This window comes from Castor canadensis, chromosome 12 (genome assembly GCF_047511655.1).
Source record: "Castor canadensis chromosome 12, mCasCan1.hap1v2, whole genome shotgun sequence".
Lineage (NCBI taxonomy): Eukaryota > Metazoa > Chordata > Mammalia > Rodentia > Castoridae > Castor > Castor canadensis.
The window spans coordinates 86,697,048-86,715,256 of NC_133397.1; the positions used below are offsets into that span (position 1 = coordinate 86,697,048).

Consider the following 18,209-nt stretch of genomic DNA (forward strand, 5'->3'; position numbering starts at 1 on the left):
TGGACCACTTTGGTTTTTTTTTTTTTTTTTAATTTCAAATCTGTCACTGATTGACATGTATGTGAAATGCAAATTCTCATGTGTAAATGTGACAGGCAATGACATCCAATGGCTGTGAATGTTTCTCAGTGTTCACTGTCACTTCCTGGGCTTATTTCTCTGCTGACCAGGAAGACACAATTCATAAACAGTCGTGGCCGAAGGGCCTGATCTAAGGAGACCATCACCGAGCAGTGAGCAGCAGAGTGTCACAACTGGCCTTTCCCACAGCACAACCAGGAATGTCCTGCCATTCTGTCTTGAACTAAGGTGTGCAAGTCATGTACCAACACACACACACAGTGTCCACCCTCATGGTCTCACATATGAGCTTCCTGCCTGAGTCTGTGGGCAGGAATCATAATCCATGGGTGCTACCAATTTCCATCTTCTAAGACTGAGTAGGAACAAGGCTCAGGAGAGTAATCACTATGTTTGGTTTTTAGCTTCAACATGATCATAACCCCTGTTTTCATACACCTATGATACTTAATCCATAGAGGATGGGAAGGTGGTTCTCAGCAGTGGACCACCACAGTTGACTTCTCATCATACTATGTTTGAGGCAGACATCCTGAGAGCCAGGGTCAGTTAACAGCCAGGGGTAAAAAGATAGGAGGTCACAGGCCATTTGCCCTGCTCCACTCCAGATCACTGAGGCTGCAGAGAACAAGCAGGTCATGTGAGACAGTGTGAGACGTGCCCTGGAAAGTTCCAAAAGCTTTTGTCTCATTGATTATACTAACAGTCTAGTGCTGACAGCAACCTTATTTCTCAAACCTGGTTCTTCTCCTCTTCCCAAAAAACTAAAATTCTGGGTGACAAGGTAAGAACAATTTTATGGAAAAAAAATTAAAATTGCAAAGTCACTTTGGAAAATCTGAAAAATCAAGATAAAAGATATAAGCCTCTCAGTGATGCTTAGATTATATATATGACTATTTACTCCACCAGAGTGAGTTTAGACTTACCCCCCAGCTATGGAATTTGTCTCAACAGCTCCCCAATTTTTCCACATAGTTAGAACTAAAGCCAGAGTTGATTCACAGCATCTTGATACTAAAATGTGTGTGTGTGTGTTTCAGGACAAGGGCTCAAGCATGGAACCTCAGCAGCACTTTGATGCACTTGACGTGGGCACCTCTGGCCTTAACACCAGTCCTTCTCCATCAGCATCTTCAAGGAGTTCCCACAAATCCTCACACACAGCCATGTCAGAACCCACCTGTGAGTACTATTCTGTGGATGGTAGATGGGGACCCTATCAGAGCAAGGGCACAGAGTCCCTAAAGACTCCTTGCCTGAGTTGAACCAGGACAGTCTATGTCCAGACAGTAGATGTTGTCCTTAGGTTTATACTCCTTGTTTGCCTTTCCACTAACCTGCCTTCCCACTCTCTGCCAACACTCTGGTATTTCCACTGCAGTGCCAAGCAAAGGCATAAAGCAGGTGACACACAGGTCAGCTAGCTTAGCTACTGGTATCTCTGGGAAGGCGTTCGATCAGGCAGGTGGTTGGACCCAGTGATGGAAATGACGCGGTGGTTGGACCAAGTTGGTGGATTATTTGTGGTGTCTTCTTCCTGCTCTCAGGTTGGGCTTTTGTGGCTCAGCTAAACCATTTCCATTCATGGTAGAGTTCCTTTATCAGAGGTTCCCAACCAAGCCACAGGCTCATGCGCCCCATTGTCATTGTTCCCCTCATTTTGCCAAAAATGCTGGTAAGTATTTGTGAGTTGGGAAGGTAATTCCTTCTTTGCTTGCTTACAGCCACTCCAACCAAGCTGATGGCAGAGACCAGCACCACAGCTTTGCCAAGATCAGCCACCCTACCCCAAGAGTTACCCGTTCCTGGGCTCAGCCAGGCAGCCACAATGCCGGTATGTGTTGACCCCATCTTCTCCGCAGGGGTTCACTGCTGTGTGATGTGGGCAGCAAAGCCCCAGGCAACATGCTGTATCTTCCCAGGGAATCAGTTTTACTTAGAGATTGGGAGTAAGGGAGGTGGCAGGTGGGGGTGTGATGTTAAGACATTTATTTGGCTACTAATTTTAGATATTTTATAACAAAATGAACATGGATGTATAGCTGTATAACACAAAATTCTAGTGAATTTTAAAGATAAAACTCAAAGCTTCATACTTGAGGTCATATCCTTAGAGCCTGTGGAGGAGGGACCTCCTTCCTGTTTTGAGTCCTGTTTCAAGCTGATGACAACGTTTGAGAAGCCTGATGTCAACAAAAATGTATCTCTGTATACATCACATGGTGGCTCTGAAGTATGTCAGTCCTCTCCAGAACACCAGTGAATGAATAGCCTCTTAGAAAACCTACCAGCTGGTGCAAAATCACTGGCGTACAAGATTCTGGCCATTTGCTACCAAGCAACAAACCATACCTAACTTCATGGTATGAAGCAGCAATTGTCTAACACATCCCCAAAGTCTGGGTCAGGAATTCAGAAGGGGCACAGTGGGGACAGCTCTTGGCTCCATGGTACCAGAAGTCTCACTGGCCTAGCCTGGAGAAACCACATTCCAGACAGTGCTTGCACTTGAATGTTGACATCCGGCTATCATGGCAGAAGGGCTGGGCTCGGCATCGTTGATGCGCACAGGCTCTCTGTGGCTTGGCAGCTGGATTGCAAGAGGAAGCATCTGGAAAGCCAGGCAGAGGCTGCATCGCTGCCAATGACCTTACCTTTGAAGTTACATAGGTCTCCCCTGCTATAGGTCCTGATCAAAGCAGTCACGCACTCACCCAGAGAAGGGGATATAGACCTCCACTTTTGGGTGGGGAGAGTGTTCTGGAGTTTTAGGGGCAACATCCATAATACCTCAGGCCCATTCCCCGTGACATTTTGGATATAAGGTCATTGTGCCACCTCCTGCTTGTCGTCTCCATCAGGGATATGCACACCCTGCCAGAGAAGCTTAGGTGACATGTTGTATTCTCAAATAGGGCATGACGAAGGAAGACCACTTTCTTCCTCTCCAGCCCCATCTGGAGGCACTTGTAAGCTGTAACTGCCTTTCTTCCAGATCCTGTCCTGACCAGGATGACCCATTTTGTCAAGGACAGTAGCCCACGGTGCTTCCATTTCCCCTAGATATGAAGGGGACACAGCTAGGAAGACCCAAGCCAATGCTTGGTGGGCCCTGTGCCTAGGATCTCTCATTTGAAGTGAGGATTCCCACTGTCATTTCCTCCCATTGCTATCCTGGATGATACTTTCTATTCAGGCTACTTTTTATAGTCCCTAGGAACTCAGGGCAGTTTGGGAATAACTTTAGGGGAATCCTCTCACTTTTTCTTTTTTTTAATTTTTTTCCAGTACTGGGGATTGAACTCAGGGCCTTGTGCTCACTAGTCAAGTGTTGTGCCACTTAAGTTTTCACAGTCCTTTTGCTTATAGTTTATTTTTCAGATTGGGTTGCATGCTAACATTACTCAGGCCAGCATTGAACTACAAATCTCCTACCTCCACCTCCAAATAGCTGGGACTACATGTATGTGCCACCACACCTGGCACTTACCTTTTAAAAACTCCCAACAGCCCATGAAACCGGAAGTTTCATTTCTCCCGCTATCCACCACCCCACCCACCCAAGCAATTAGGAACAAGGAGGTGACTCACCTCTTTTCCCAGGAGTCTCTAAAGATCCCAGGTGACTGGCAGAATTGCCCTGATCTTCACTGCCTGAAGATCTGCCCAGCATGTCTGCCCATCTGTATTTGTGCTGAGAGAAGAAGTGAGGGCTATGCACAAGCCCACCCTGGTTAAAGTGCACCCCCACTGAAACTTCTTGGTGACATGATGAGAATTAATCAGTTGGGGAAAAGAGCAGCCCAGCCTACCAAGGATAAAGTCTTGAAGAAGTTTTCACAGTCTAGAAACCGGAAGTGACCAGAAGTGGAGCAGAGCTGTCCAGCTCAGTCAGGTAGCAGCAGCCTTGCTGAACACACCATGGTGGCAGTAATCATGGACCCTGAATGGTGGAGGACCACCTAGGCCTTTCGCCATCCCAGCCAGGTGTTGGCCCTAACTACATGCCCTGTGCAGAAAGCAATGCAGCCAGGAAATAGATGCCTAATCCTTCTAGAAGTCTTCACTTTCAGCTGTTCGCCTTGGCAGCTACAGAGGGCTTCCTTTAAGCTGGAGAACAAAACCAAGAGATAGCAGCCTTGTTCCCCTGGGACCGCCCTGAAGCAATGTTTGTTAACTAAGCCGCTTTATTTTCCCAGACTCCACTGCCTTCCCCATCCACCTGTGACCTCACGCAGCAGCTCCTGCCTCAGACCATCTTGCAGAGCCCACCTGCTCCCATGGCACAGGTGAATCTGGGTCTTGGGACAGAGCAGCACTTGCTCCAGACAGAATGTGTGAGATCCTCTGTGTGGGTACCAGTGGAAGCACTAATATGGGGAACTGTCCTCCAAGGTGCACATGGGGTGTGTGGAGTTCTGTGCTCGCCTTTACACATGTCCTCATCTGCCACCCTTGTCTTCTTCACATACATTCTCCACGCTCTTTCCCCCAGTGTCTGTTCTTCTTCCATATAGCTATCTTTCTGCCTCTTTTCTGCATTCTTTTCCTTTTTATAGCTCCAAATTGGCCATGATATCATAGGAAAGGTCTTTATTAGGTCAGATGTCATAGGGGGACTCTGAAAGAACCTAAAAGCTGTGAGTCCAGTACTATAAATATCAGGTTTATTTTTTTTTAAAGGATTATGGCTTTGCTGAGTAATTCCTTCCTTGGTTCAACCACATTCTGTGAGTTCCTATTTGGGTCAGTCTGTGAGTGTATTAGGAATACAGAGATTATTGTAACAATCCTTGCTCTAAGTACTCAGAGTTAAAAAGAGAAGCAGGCATCTAAACAGGGCAGCCGTCCATGGCAGGGCAGGGGTTTTATACAGCCAGCAAGAAAGTAGATGGCTGGGATATGGGCATGGCTCAAGTGGTAGAGCACCTGCCTTGCAAGCACAAAGCCCTGAGTTCAAATCCCTGAACTGCTGAAAGGAAGGACGGGGGGCGGGGTGGAAGGAAAGAAGACGAGGGGAGGGGAGGGGAGGGGAGGGGAGGGGAGGAGAGGAAGAAAGAAAGAAGGAAGGAAATAGAATCGTTGGTAAGTCCCTAGGAAGTGACACAAGAATTGGCCCTGGAAGAATGACTAGGAGATTGCTAGATGGAGAGGTAGAGAAAGCAGAGAAAAGGGGATATGCTTTAGTGGGGAGTTATGAAAATGTCTAACATACCGGGTGCCTGATGACAAGTTGACCAGCACAGGGGAGCGGTTGCACTGATTGATTGACTGGCATATCTTCTCCTGAGTCCAGAGCTCTAACTTCATCTCCTTTATGGGGCATTTAGCTTTGTCCCAGTCCCTGGATCCAAGCCTGATCTGGGTCCCAGGCACAGGTTCACTGGCACTTAAGCTTGTCAAAGTGTGGCCTTCTCTGATTTAGTGCTAATCTTTTATGACCAATGAACACTATTTCAGAACATGTGTCCTCATAGAAGTGGCCTTAAATGCCTTCCTGGAGTAAGAAAGGCAGGTGCTGGCATATGCTTCTTGCTAGTGTCAGACTTGAGCAGTGATAGGAAAGCTGTTCACTCAGAGTCTGCTAATTAAAATAGTCCATCTTTATCCCCTTTGGGAAAAAATCAGAATGTTTTTCCTCTTCATATTTCCAAGGCGCATTTGAAATTAGTAACATTTTCAATCCAAAGGCAAGAAAAATGAGACTTTCCTTAACCTCTGGGCCTTGCACAGTTAAGAATATCTATCTGTGTTTATAGCATATAATGGTGTCAGGCCCTTACAGAATTCTAGCTTTTCCTTTATTGAATTTCACTTTACTTAGTTGTGGTTGCTCTTGGTCTGTTTGATGTACTATACTTAATAATAACTGTGTTCTGTAAGACATTTTTGCATAATACAGTTGTTCCTAAGTATCCACTGCAGATTGGTTCCAGGACCTCCCACATACACCAAAATCCTTGTGTAAAATGGCATAGTGTTTGTGTAGTACCTTCACACATCCTCCCATACTTTAAATCATCTCTGAGTGATTTATAAGACTTAATACAATGTACATGATATACAAATAGTTGTTGTGTGTATTCTTTACAGAATGACAATGAAGGAAAACTCCTGTACATGTTTGGTACAAATGAAGTTTTTTCTGAGTGTTTTCTATCTGAGGTTGGTTGATCTGCATACAGAGACCCAACTCCACTGACTTTTCAAGTCAGCTGGTCTTTCTCATATCCATCTCAAGTCACAGGATGAGATTTTTTCAATTTTCCCTCATTCTTCTCACCAGTGTTATCTCTGTAGCATCTGTCAGGGAAAGGGGAAAAAACAAAATCCAAATTCTAGGAAGTAGTTGTCTGGGTAACTGGTGGTTTTCCAAAAAGTCTCTAAGTTCGAGTAGATCTGTTTATCAAAAGGCTACAGTCAGGGCTGAGGATGAAGCTCAGTGATAGAGTGCTTGCCTAGCATGTGCGAGGCCCTGGGTTCCATCCCCAACACTGCAAAAGAAGGAAGGGAGGAAGGAGGGAGGGAGGGAGAAAAGGAAAGAAAGAAAAAAGAAAAGACTGGGTGCCTAACTAACACTTGTTATGCAGCTGGCTTCTGCTGACTGCCCCCTGGCCACTCCCAGTCAGGGCTAACTAAGCAACCAAGAGCCTGCTCTGCTAGGGGCAGAGCTAAAGACCTGAATGTTCCTGGCTTTGTGGAACCCACCATAGAAGCTTTTGTGTCTTTTTTAAATTAAATACTTGATACAGATTGTTTGCTTGCTCAATAGAATATTCTTTTAAAATCCCAGTTGAGTGCTTTGGTTAGCTATATTGTGGGGGAGATTTCTTTAAAACAGGCTGGCTGGCATAGCACAGGCAGAACCTTCCATTTCAATGTCAAAGCCATTCTTACTGAGGTGGGACTGGGACTGGGAGTGGGGCTTGCTGGAAAACCTCTCAGCCTTGCCCAATTCCTGAGACTCAGGTTCAGTCTGGCCCTACCCCATCCAGCTGTGTGATGTGGGTTTATGTGAAGAGGTAGAGATGTTCTGCTTCTACTTGCCTGGGGCAATGGCAGGCACTTGTGGTTCTCTGCAAATAACAACACAATTGTCATTCTCATTGGCTCTTTTGATTATTGTTTTGCTATGCAAAGACTATCATCAATCATTGCATCCTCTAGTGTTTCCTATCTGTATTCTCAACTCTCCTCTCCTAGTCACCTCACTTCTGTGAATGAGAGAACAGAGGAGAAGAGAAAAAAAAAAGAGATTCTGGGGCATTTGCAAAAGACAGTGGGAAAGAAGCAGACTGGAGAGATTTCAGCATAGAGATTGAGAGAATGGAAGGGAAGTCATAAAAAAGAAGGAAAGAAGAAAAGAATGGAGGGAGGGAGGGAAGCAGAGAGGAAAGGAAATAAGGAAGGAAATGGAGAGGGAGAGAAGGAAGGAAGGAAAGAGGGAAGAAAGACAAGAGGGAGAAAAAAGAGCGGGAGAGAGAGGGATAGAGAGAGAGAGAGAGAGAGAGAGAGAGAGAGAGAGAGAGAGAGAGAGAGAAAAGGAAAGAAAAACTCAAGTCCAGTAAACTCATTTGCCTTAAGAAATGGAAGTCACAACCCCAGAGAGCCCAGAGCAAGGAGGGAGGCAGCCCCTACTTGCATCTTGTGATCTGCAAGAAGAGTACCCTATGTAGAGGTAGACAGGTGACAGGGGACAGAGATCACCTGCACGATTTTCCTTAAAGCCAACCTGGGTCTCAAGAAGCAATTAAGGGGTCCAAGGCAAGGGAGACTCAGTATTCTGTGTAAAGCAGATATAAATGGGCACTAACAGGTCCCCTCTACCAGTGTTGCCTTTGGACAAGTGTCAGATGACTGTTCTTCTCCCTAGTTCTTTTTTGCACTTGAGTAACCCCAAGTGAGCCTAGAGCGAAGGAGAGGGGTCCCAGGCCCATGAGAGCACCAGGATCAGGATCAGATTTAGGATGACAGGGCCCAGAAGTGTCTGTGAAAGTATTACATCTAGACTGTCACGCCATGGATGAGAAAAAAGGAGTCTCAGATGCCTTGCTTTTGACCTTCATCCCTAAAACCAGTTGTCTGCCTGACTAAATTTGGAATATATTTGTGAACGTGGCTTATATCATGCCAGAGCATATGGGCCTTCCAGCGTGCAGTGAGTAAATCAGACCTGCAGATTCAGGTGCGCCTGCTGTCACCACCAACCTGAGAAAGGCCAGATGGCGACCCCAGGACACCCCTGCTCGTTGCCCAGAGCTCAGCAGTGGGCTCCAGGGGGTGCTGGGGAGCATGGCTAAGGGGCAGGAGAGGGAGTACGCAGGACTGATCAGAATGACTACCATACTTGTCTGCCAGGCTGAAGTAACTCTTTGATCTGGTTATGTTTTTGACTCCACCTGGAAGTTTTCAGCACAGTTCAGCATGTTCCAAACCATCAAAGACCAGCTGGAGCAGCGGACGCGGATTTTGCAGGCCAACATCCGGTGGCAGCAGGAAGAGCTCCACAAGATCCAGGAGCAGCTCTGCCTGGTCCAGGACTCCAACGTCCAGGTGATGTCCCTGCCCAGACCATCCTCCATCCTCCCCACCTTGTGGGCTGGTCCTGGGCCTCCACCTTAGGGCAGGCAGGGCTGCCCCCACACTCCTTCCACAGTGCCTCACTCAATCCTGTGTGCTTAGGAAGCATATGGACTCTTCCACAGGCAAAGTACAAGGAGCAAATTCACCTCCCTGTCCCCATCTCTAGACCAAGCATGAAATTCCCAGGACATCCTCTTCCCTTCTGCCTCACTCTGGTTGGCACATTCCATTTGCCGCCTCACCAGTATATCCATCCTTGGGTCTGGTTTTTGATTGCCTTATCCATATGCCACCTTGGTCCTGAATTACAACTCCCAGCATGTGTATAGCTTTGCTTTCATAGCACCCAGCCCCAGCCTAGGTAGAGGAAGATGGATGCGGCCCTGCTCTGCTTCCTCTGATACAGGATGAGCTCATAAGTTGAGGGAGAAATGGGAAATGTGCCATCTGTTATGCAGTCTTGGTGGGCAGCAGAGGGGGCAGAGCCACCTGTGTGCCATCCCACTGGGGATGAGCCAGTGGGGGATACTGCATTCTAACAGCAGCGGCTCTCACTACAACCCCAGATGCCCTTCTTGGAATGTCTTTGAGAAATTTTTCTTGGAGGAAAAACTTTATATACTGTATCTCACTCAAGGATAGATTGCACAGGTTATTTTTTACCAGGTTTTACTTATTCTGGTCCAGGAAATGCATCATTTGGACTCTGCCTTTAATTGCAAATGTAATTCTAGGTAACCTTGGTGTCTCCCTGGGAGCACTAAGCATTTGCAGGTCCCTTTGAGACAGGATGCATGAGAAATGCTATAGGAAACTAGCCAGAGCATTGTCCCTGCCACTTCCCTGTCCCTAGCCTCCCAGCTCCTCAGGCTCAGTAGCACCTAAGACAGGCAGGCAGTGTGGGCACCATGGGAGCCCCTACACGACAGGATTATTGCAGGATCGTGTGGTTTTGTTGGTTGTCCAGAGACACCTTTCTCAGGCTGTCCTGCTTCCCATGGTATCCAGAAGCTCTGCTGGGCAGTTTCAGAGACCAAGAGTGCCATTTGCTACTCTTCCCCTTCCTACCTCTGAGGAGCCCTGTCACCATAAAGGCAGGCTGCTCCTACTTCAGAGCAGCCCTGTCCAGCTGAGGCAGGCCATCACCCTGCACCTACACCCCAGGCATCTATGTCTGTTGTGCTAGCATCACTCAGATAGCCTGGGCCACACCCAAACTCCTGGTGCTCCAGCACTGCCACAGGGTCACCCCTGCATGGACGAGGGAAGAGACTACAATGGTACATGAAAAGAAATGGAGACGGAGGCTTCGAACTGTCAACATGGTTAGGAGCCACTTTTTACTTATTTCCCAACAGTAATATTTTCCCTGCTGATCCCACAGCCTGGTTGGTAGTGGAGAACTTGCCCAACTTCAATGACTTTAATGGGATTTTTACACTAACAGAAAGGGGGGAGAAAGAGCCAGAAACTGTTAACAGCAAGGTAGGCATCTGAACATCCTCCAGACAGCCTGGGCTTTTCTGCTTCCTGCCTTCGTAATATTAGAGCAAAGTTGTCACTTTGACTCCCTGTAACAAACATTTATAACTTTTCCAGAGTTTTTGTTAACCCCAAAAGTACATATGCCCCCCCCTTAAAAAAAAATTACAGACACCAAGAACACCTGACTCCCATGAGCAATGCTGTTCTAGTGCATTCCTTCCCTGAGTTCGTTTCTTTTCCCTTACCTTTACAGTGGAATTTTCCAAAGAACGTGGAAATCCACAGATAGTCAAACCCGGTATTTCCTCCAGCAACTCTGCCTTCTTGTTCTCTTGCAAGATTCAGGGAAATACATTCTAAAATGTCTAACCAGTATTTGTTTTTCAGAAAAACAAAACCAAAAAAATGTGTGGTTCAAGTGTAAAGCAAAAAAGCAAGTGAAAATTATCCTAGCTTCCCTCACATGCCAAAGAGTGAGAGAAGGGGATAAACAAACATGACAGAACATTGAAAGTGTCATTGTACTGTTTCTCTATTTTCTGTTTTTCTGAAATCTCTTGTAATGACAAGAATTTGTAAAAGTAAGCCAGCCAGAATAATGAAAAATCACATGTGCATGCCAGGCTGATTTGTTCTTGAAAATTAGGAGCTTTTTTTCCTCTCATAATTTTTCCTACTTGAATTAGGGAACTATTTTTTTTTCTCCATGTTTCCTGTAAATTTGAACTTAGGTCCCTTTTAGGATGTCATCTTTGTAAGCCACAAAATTCTACTTTATTGTTGATAAAGCAGAGGCACCAATGTATGCCACAACAAGCCATTACCACCCAGGGTTTTCATCTCAACTTGGTGAACTTCTATTTTACTTCATTGGTTCAAAACTTTCAGTGAGACTGTGTGCTTATGGTGCTTGCTGAGTATGAATTTTTCTTTTAATTGAATTCTGACGGAGTGGTCCGCTAAGGCTATTGATATTTGTACCTAGAAGGGGCCATGAAGGACATGGGCCAGCCTGTATGTGCAATGGCCCATTCCAGTCAGTGAAAAGCTGCCTCTTGCTCTTTTTGAGAGTATGTGCGCCCTCTGCTGGCTATTCAAATGAATGCCTAAAAGGACACCTGTAGCCATGGCAAATAACATGTTCCTTGATTGAATCTTTCTGACATCCATCAATACATTTGTCCTCCCATGCAACCTTCCACCCACCCATCTCATCCAACCATCAGCCCATCCACCCGTGTCCATCCATCTGTCCATCCCTCCATCCATCCACCCACTCACCCTCCAGTCAGCCATCCAGCAGATACTCACTGTGTACCAGCCACTTGGTTGAGCACTGTGTGGACACAGAGATATATAGAACAGGGTTTCCACCCTCAGAGACCATATGTGGATGGGACAGGGCAGCACACCAAGCAGTTATGTAACACTAGCAAAAACAGTTTGGAACAAAAAGTTGCATTCCTTTATTTATTCATTCAGATATTTCCCATGTATTCATTCATAAATTTTTATGTGCCCAAAGAGTCAAAGGGGCAAAAGCTTCCTTTCTTTCATTTAAAATAAATTACTATCTAATATCTATTCAACATTTACTGTGTTTCAGGTACTTTATATACATTACCTCATTCAATCCTTTGTGATGTGTACTGTTAATGTCCTTATTTTATGAATGAGGAAACTAATGGTTTGAAAAATTATAAAACTTGCCCAAAATTGTACTGTTAATAGATAGAGGTGTGGTATTTTGGAACTGGTTTGTTTTTTAAGCTAGACTATATATATAGCCTGTCATAAATAAAGCTTCTACTTACTTGAGCTCTAATCTGAAGGTCTCCTACAAATAATATGGTGATTGGATTTAATGAGATTTTTGCTGAAGTGGTGAGATCCTGGTTACAAACCATGCACTAGGAGGCAGCTAGGAATGCCTAAGACACCAGTTCTCAAGCACATGGTATTGAATCTGAAATGATGGATGCCAGAAAGTTCTTCTTAACCTCTAAAGTGACAGAGCCCTCATTTCACAACTGCAGGCCTCTGGATTGGAAGTGGGGTGTTGAAAGGACACTGGGGAGGTCAAAAGAGCACTAGATCAGAACTTGATCCCAGCACAGCCACTTGCTGACCTCAGCCACTGTTGGGTGTTTCAGACCATCTGTAAATGATATGCTGAGCACATGGGCCTTTCTGTGGTCCTCTCAGCATCTGCAGGACACAGTTCCACACCTGCCTGTCCAAGCCTGACCTGCTGTGCCACTTCAAAAATGGTGGCATGTCCATCTCTGGGTATGAAGTTGGACTGAACTGAGCACAGGAATTGGGGCTAAAACACTGCATACTAGGAGTAAGAGACCCCCTCCAAAGAACGCAAGGCTAAAGACCTAGAATGGAGCAGGGCATGCATGTCAAGAATCGTGACACAGATAATTTCAGTCAATGTGTTTAATAACCAAGAGGGTTTTTCATTAAAGCAGGATATGGTGGCACATGCCTGTAATCCTAGCACTTTGAGACACTGAGATATCAAATATTCAAGGCCAGCCTGGCTTGTCACAATAAATAAATAAATAAATAAGAGAGGTTTTAGTTAAAAGAAGTAGTTATAGGTCTTATTTAAATTATTACTAAGATTATTAAAGCTTTTTCTACGCTGAATGTAATGTGACTAGCCTTCATTTCACTGTTCATTCCATTCATAAGATATCTACAACTTGAACTATAAAAATACATCAAATTACATACAAAGCACCGAGATCTAAGCCTCTTCACACTGTCAGACCATAATCACTTGACTATGATCTTCATGAAAGCAGACAGTGTCTCTCCAACCAACCACTAGGTCCAGTGCCTTCTTCCGTGGAGGGAGCATCATAGGCACTTGCTATCTACTGCTGAGTCAGCAAACTATTTACAGTCAGATCAGGGAGAGCAAGAAATCTGCCTTCCAGCTGGGTATGGTGGTCATACCTATAACCCCAGCTACTTGGGAGGCAGAGACAGGAGGACTGGAGTTATAGTTAAGGACCCTATTTGAAACACAAACTAAAAGCAAAAGGCCTGGGGGTGTAGATTAACCCACCTAGCAAGCATAAGACCCTCAGTTCAATCCCCAGTACCACCAAAAAAAAAGGAAGAAAGAAAGAATATCTACCCTTCTACTGTGACCAAGACAAAGCAAAGAAGTACATCGCAGCCCTAGCCTCACAAGTGCATCTTTTCTGCTCCCAGATGTTTCTGCAGCAGCCAGCTGTACCTCTGAGCTTCAGTAGTGCCCAGCGGCCTGAGGCTCCACAGCAGTTACAGCAAAGGCCGGGTGCAACGTCGCAGCCCCACCTCGTGGCCAGCCCTCAGCTTCCAGGGCAGATGGCCTCCACCCAGGTCACAAACCAGCACCTGCTCAGAGAATCAAGTGTGATATCCTCCCAGGTAGGGGGCCCTCTCCACATTTTGTCCTTGCCCTAGGGCCGAAGCACTCTTGCAACCAGGATAAACTTGACCCCTACAACCGATGGGCTCTGTGCTCTGCTGTTCTCTAGACTGGGGGTAGATTATGGTGCTATGTTCTTCTGTATTTCAGTCACTTTGAGGACCCAAGTTGTGTACATTTCCTGCTGTATGTTATGCTCTTGCCCTAAAGATGTCATTCAGTTTTCAGTTTTGGTACTGAGTTAGAACTGGAGGCAGATGAGGACATTCCAGAAACTCAATACTGATGGACATGTGTCTCCAAATGCCTGCCCTCAGTCTCCATTGCCTACTCTTGATTTCAGCCATTGTCCATGTGAGCAGTCACCTCTGTTCATTGTCCTCTACCCTAGGACTACCTTGCCCACCCAGGTCACCCAGGTTTCCTGCCAAACCCTTCCCTGCAGCCATGGTTCCTCACTGCAAACCACCCATCACCTCCCAATCTGACTGGCTCACAGGGATAGGTGGCATTTGCTTCCAGGAGATTGTGGGCTGAAAAGCAGGTGCCACCTCTCCTCATGCCTTCCCTTCCATATGGCTCCTGGGTCCCTGTGAGCACATGCTGAGCTCCTGTCCACAGGGAAGCATACAAACTAGAGGTGCCCTTGTCCTTGGACCCTCCCAGTCCAGTAGAGAATCTGGGAACTTAGCCAGATACGGTTCAGTACAATAGGGGTGAGTACAGCTCTCACAATACACAGGGCATGGGTTCCAGGAAAAACCCAAGCATCCTTGGGGCCCTTATGTTAAATGGCCTCATCTTTGCATACAACATAGCCACATCTTCCTTCAAATATCTTAACTCATCTCTAGGCTACTTCTAATCCCTAATACAATGTAAATACTTTGTCAGTGATTGTTACATTATTTAGGGAATAATGCCAAGAAAAAAAATCTACACACAATCAGTAGAGACAAAGTTTTTCAGAATATCAGTGGCTGACTGAATTCACAGTTACAGAGGGCTGACTCTACCCATGTAAGGGTTTTACTTAAAAATGCAGCCTTTTGATTCCATAAGTCATCAGAAAAATGAAATGGATAAGAATAGCCAAGAAACTTTTGGAAAAAACCTGAGGAAAGATTTACATCACCTGATACACATGAATCTGTAAAAGCTCTAAAAATGAAACCATTGTAGTGTCACCATGTGAACAGGCAGTCAATGGCACAAATAGAAAAGGAAACACCCCCTCCCTCATTAATTTATTATTTTACTCAGTAAATATTTATTAAGTAGTCACTGTGTGGCAGGCATGGAATTCCTAGCACTGTCTATAACTCAACAGAGGGGACAGTCACAAAATCAGAATAATTGGTAGATTACCAATTATTACCTACAGAGTTGGTGGGTCCTAAGTTCGAGGAAAGGCTCAGGTAGGCAGAGGAGGTCTTTGGGAGGCTTCCTGGAGAGGTGACCTAACTTGAGTCTTGTATTGAATGATGCTCCAGGGTCCAAAGCCAATGAGAAGCTCCCAGCTGATGCAGGGAGGCAGCCATTCGGTGAGCAGCTTAACACCCCAGTTCAGCAGCACCTCGGCTGTCCTTCCTCCAGGTCTGAGCCTGACCACATCTGCTCCCACCTCCCAGGATGCCAGCCAGTGTCAGTCCAGCCCTGACTTCAGCCATGATCGGCAGCTCAGGTACGAGACCGACTCTGTTTATAGGATGCACACCCTTCCTTTCATCACTCCTTTCTACCTTAGATGGAGGCCGAGCTCAGGCAGATTTTAAAGACTTCACAGCTCAACTCAGCTAAGGAAGCAGCAGGAAAGAGATGGGGGTCCCGATGGCCAGGGGAGGTGACCTGTTTGTGTTCACATCTGCTAAAGACAGCAGGGAGATGGGGATGAGGGTCACCTGTAAAAGGACCCAGCAGGCTGCACAGCACTGCCCTTTGCATTGGGACTAGCTGATCATAAAGTGCTGTTTCTCTTTCTCTGCTTCCAGGCTACTGCTGAGCCAACCCATCCAGCCCATGATGCCTGGGTCCTGTGATGCCAGGCAGCCCTCGGAGGTCAGCAGGACAGGACGGCAAGTCAAGTAGGTGGCTGAGGGGAGGCAAGGAGCAGAGAGCTGCACTATATGGTCCCAGCCTGGCCTGGCCTTCACCTTTCCCCCTTAAGATGATGCTTTAAGGTTTCATGGGTCTGGGCTGGCAGGCTCACTGTGGGTGTCCTGCTAAGACAAGATCAAGTGTGCCCACCCGCAGCCTTCATGGACTTCTGCCTAGCTCTTCTTCACCATTTCCCATTTTAAATACATAAAATTTAGTATCCACTCTCCATGCTTCAAACAGGACCTGAATAAAAGAACTGATACCCCCACCCTATCATCTTTGGGCTTCTTTACAGGTCTGAAAGCCTTCCCCACCCCATCCCCCTATTACATCCCTGGCAAATGTAGCCTTTTCCCCTTCCTGAGGGCCCTATCCAGCCCCAGCTGCCTGTTCACAGACACACTTTTTGAGCTTACCTGCTCCATGCTTCTGGCACTACACCCTATAACCGTGAGACCCTGCATATGTGGGGGCTCCCTCCCCTCTCCAGACACTGGCTCTCACTTCTTATCTGTTATTATAACTGAATACCACAGACTGAGAAATTTATAAAGAATGAAGGTTTATATAGCTCACGGTTCTAGAGGACAGGAAGTTCAAGAGCATGGTGCTGGCATCGGCTTGGTGTCGGTGAGAGCCTTGTGCTGCATCCTAACAAAGCAGAGGGCATCATGTGGTGAGACAGACCTGCATGCCAGCTCAGGTGTTTCTTCTTCTTTTTTTATAAAGCCACTAATGCTATCGTGACTTCGTTCAGTCTTAATTACTTCCAGAGGGCCTACCTCCAAATACCATTTACACAGGGATTTGGGGATTAAGATTTCAACAGGTAAACTTTTGGGGAGCACTTTCAGACAATATTTCCCTAGTCTCGTCTGCAGGACCAGAAGTGGGTATACTAAGCCGCTTCATTACTAGGGAACGGGGTAACTGGAAAGTCAAGGATGAATCATTTAAATGCTAGTGGAAAAGAGTTTCTAGCCTCCTTTCAAAGGAGGCAAAAACAGAATATCACACAGATGCTTGTGTTATGTAAATACTGGTTGAATTGGGGTTCAGAGTTCACCAGGATAGTGCTAGCTAATAAGGCCTGGCATGCTGTCACGTAAAAGCCTCCAAACATCCTGTGAAAAGCCCTTCCCATGCTGACAGTCACTGAGCAATTCTGAGGCTCAGGACCTGAACCTACATTATTTCTTTTTATTCCTATACAAACTCTGATGTAGGTATGCCTTCCTTTATTTATTTTTTTTAATCAATGAATAGACTAAGTAATAAAGAGATTAGGTCACATTCTCAAAGGCCAACCACCTCTAGGGCCCAGACCCCCACGACTTCCTGATCTTCCAACATGACTTTGTTGACTTGTCTGGGGTCTCCCCACAGCCCTGGGACAACTTTCTCAGTAACCTCTGCCCCTGAGACTCTCTGGCCCCTCCCTTCAGTCACTGAGGGCAAGGAGAGGCATACATCGTGCAAGCAGCCATCATTAAAGTTCACTGATTATGCTCTCAATTAGGCAGGGGTGTTTGGGTTTGAATTTTAGATTTTGCCTGTTCTTCCTAAATGATCCAAATAAGGAAAGAAAGATTCTTATTACATCACTTTCCACAGATGCTTAAAATGCACTGAACTAGGCAAAAACAGGAAAGTTTTCTTTCAGGAACCAAAACTGCCATTTTTGGTTAGACCAATAATTTCTACTCTCCCCATCACCACAACCATCTCTTCCAGACATGACCTAACAGTTCCATTCTCCAGGGAGTGTCAGGATCTTCCTCCCCTTTGTCCCTCCCGACACACAGAGGCCTTTGCAGGGGAAATGTGGAGTCCCAAAGCCTGTTACAGATGACCTATGCAGGGAAATGACATCTCTAAAACTCAACGCAAAGTAGAATTCTCTGTAATATCTTCAAACATCCATTCCTGATCCATAATCCAGAGCTTTCATTAATGGCCCTTCTCTTCTCCTGGTTAGTGGACCATTATCATCAACATCTCTTTCTTTATTATGGCGAAATATCTATAGTATCTTCCATTTTAACTGATCTTAAGTATGTAATTCAGTGGCATTGAGTATATCCACACTGTTGTACAACCATCACCACCATCCATCTCCAGAACTTTTTCATCGTCCCACACTGAAACTTTGTCCTCATTAAACAATAACTCTCCATTGCCCCTCCCACCACCCCTGGCACCCACCATTCCACTTTTTGTCTTTCTGTGACTCTTCATGGTACCTCTTACAGCACTGTCCTTTGATGACTCGCTTATTTCACCTAGTATAGTGGTTTCAAGTTTCCTTCATGTTATAGCTTGTGTCAAAATTTCTTCCCTTTTTAAGACTGAATAAAATCCTATTGTGTGGCTATATCAGTTTTTATCCATTCTATCAATGGACACTTGGCTTGTTTCCACCTTTTGACTATTGTGAATAATATTTCTATCATGTACAAATGTCTATTTAAGTGCCTCCATTCACTTCTTTTGGGTATATGCTCAGAAGTGGAAATGCTAGATCATA

The 18,209-nt window shown here is 45.7% G+C and overlaps 1 protein-coding gene across 6 annotated transcripts in view; it reads left to right on the forward strand.

The window, feature by feature from the left end:
- The window catches only part of Npas2 (neuronal PAS domain protein 2), a 156,293-nt gene that overhangs the window by 135,016 nt on the left and 3,068 nt on the right, over positions 1-18,209 (forward strand). For all 6 annotated transcript variants that reach the window (XM_074050369.1, XM_074050371.1, XM_074050370.1 and 3 more), the window contains exons 13-19: positions 1,125-1,266; positions 1,809-1,918; positions 4,284-4,373; positions 8,491-8,637; positions 13,384-13,581; positions 15,076-15,266; positions 15,574-15,666. In XM_074050369.1, the coding sequence (XP_073906470.1) occupies positions 1,125-1,266; positions 1,809-1,918; positions 4,284-4,373; positions 8,491-8,637; positions 13,384-13,581; positions 15,076-15,266; positions 15,574-15,666 (971 nt within the window). The remainder of the gene's footprint in view (positions 1-1,124; positions 1,267-1,808; positions 1,919-4,283; positions 4,374-8,490; positions 8,638-13,383; positions 13,582-15,075; positions 15,267-15,573; positions 15,667-18,209) is intronic.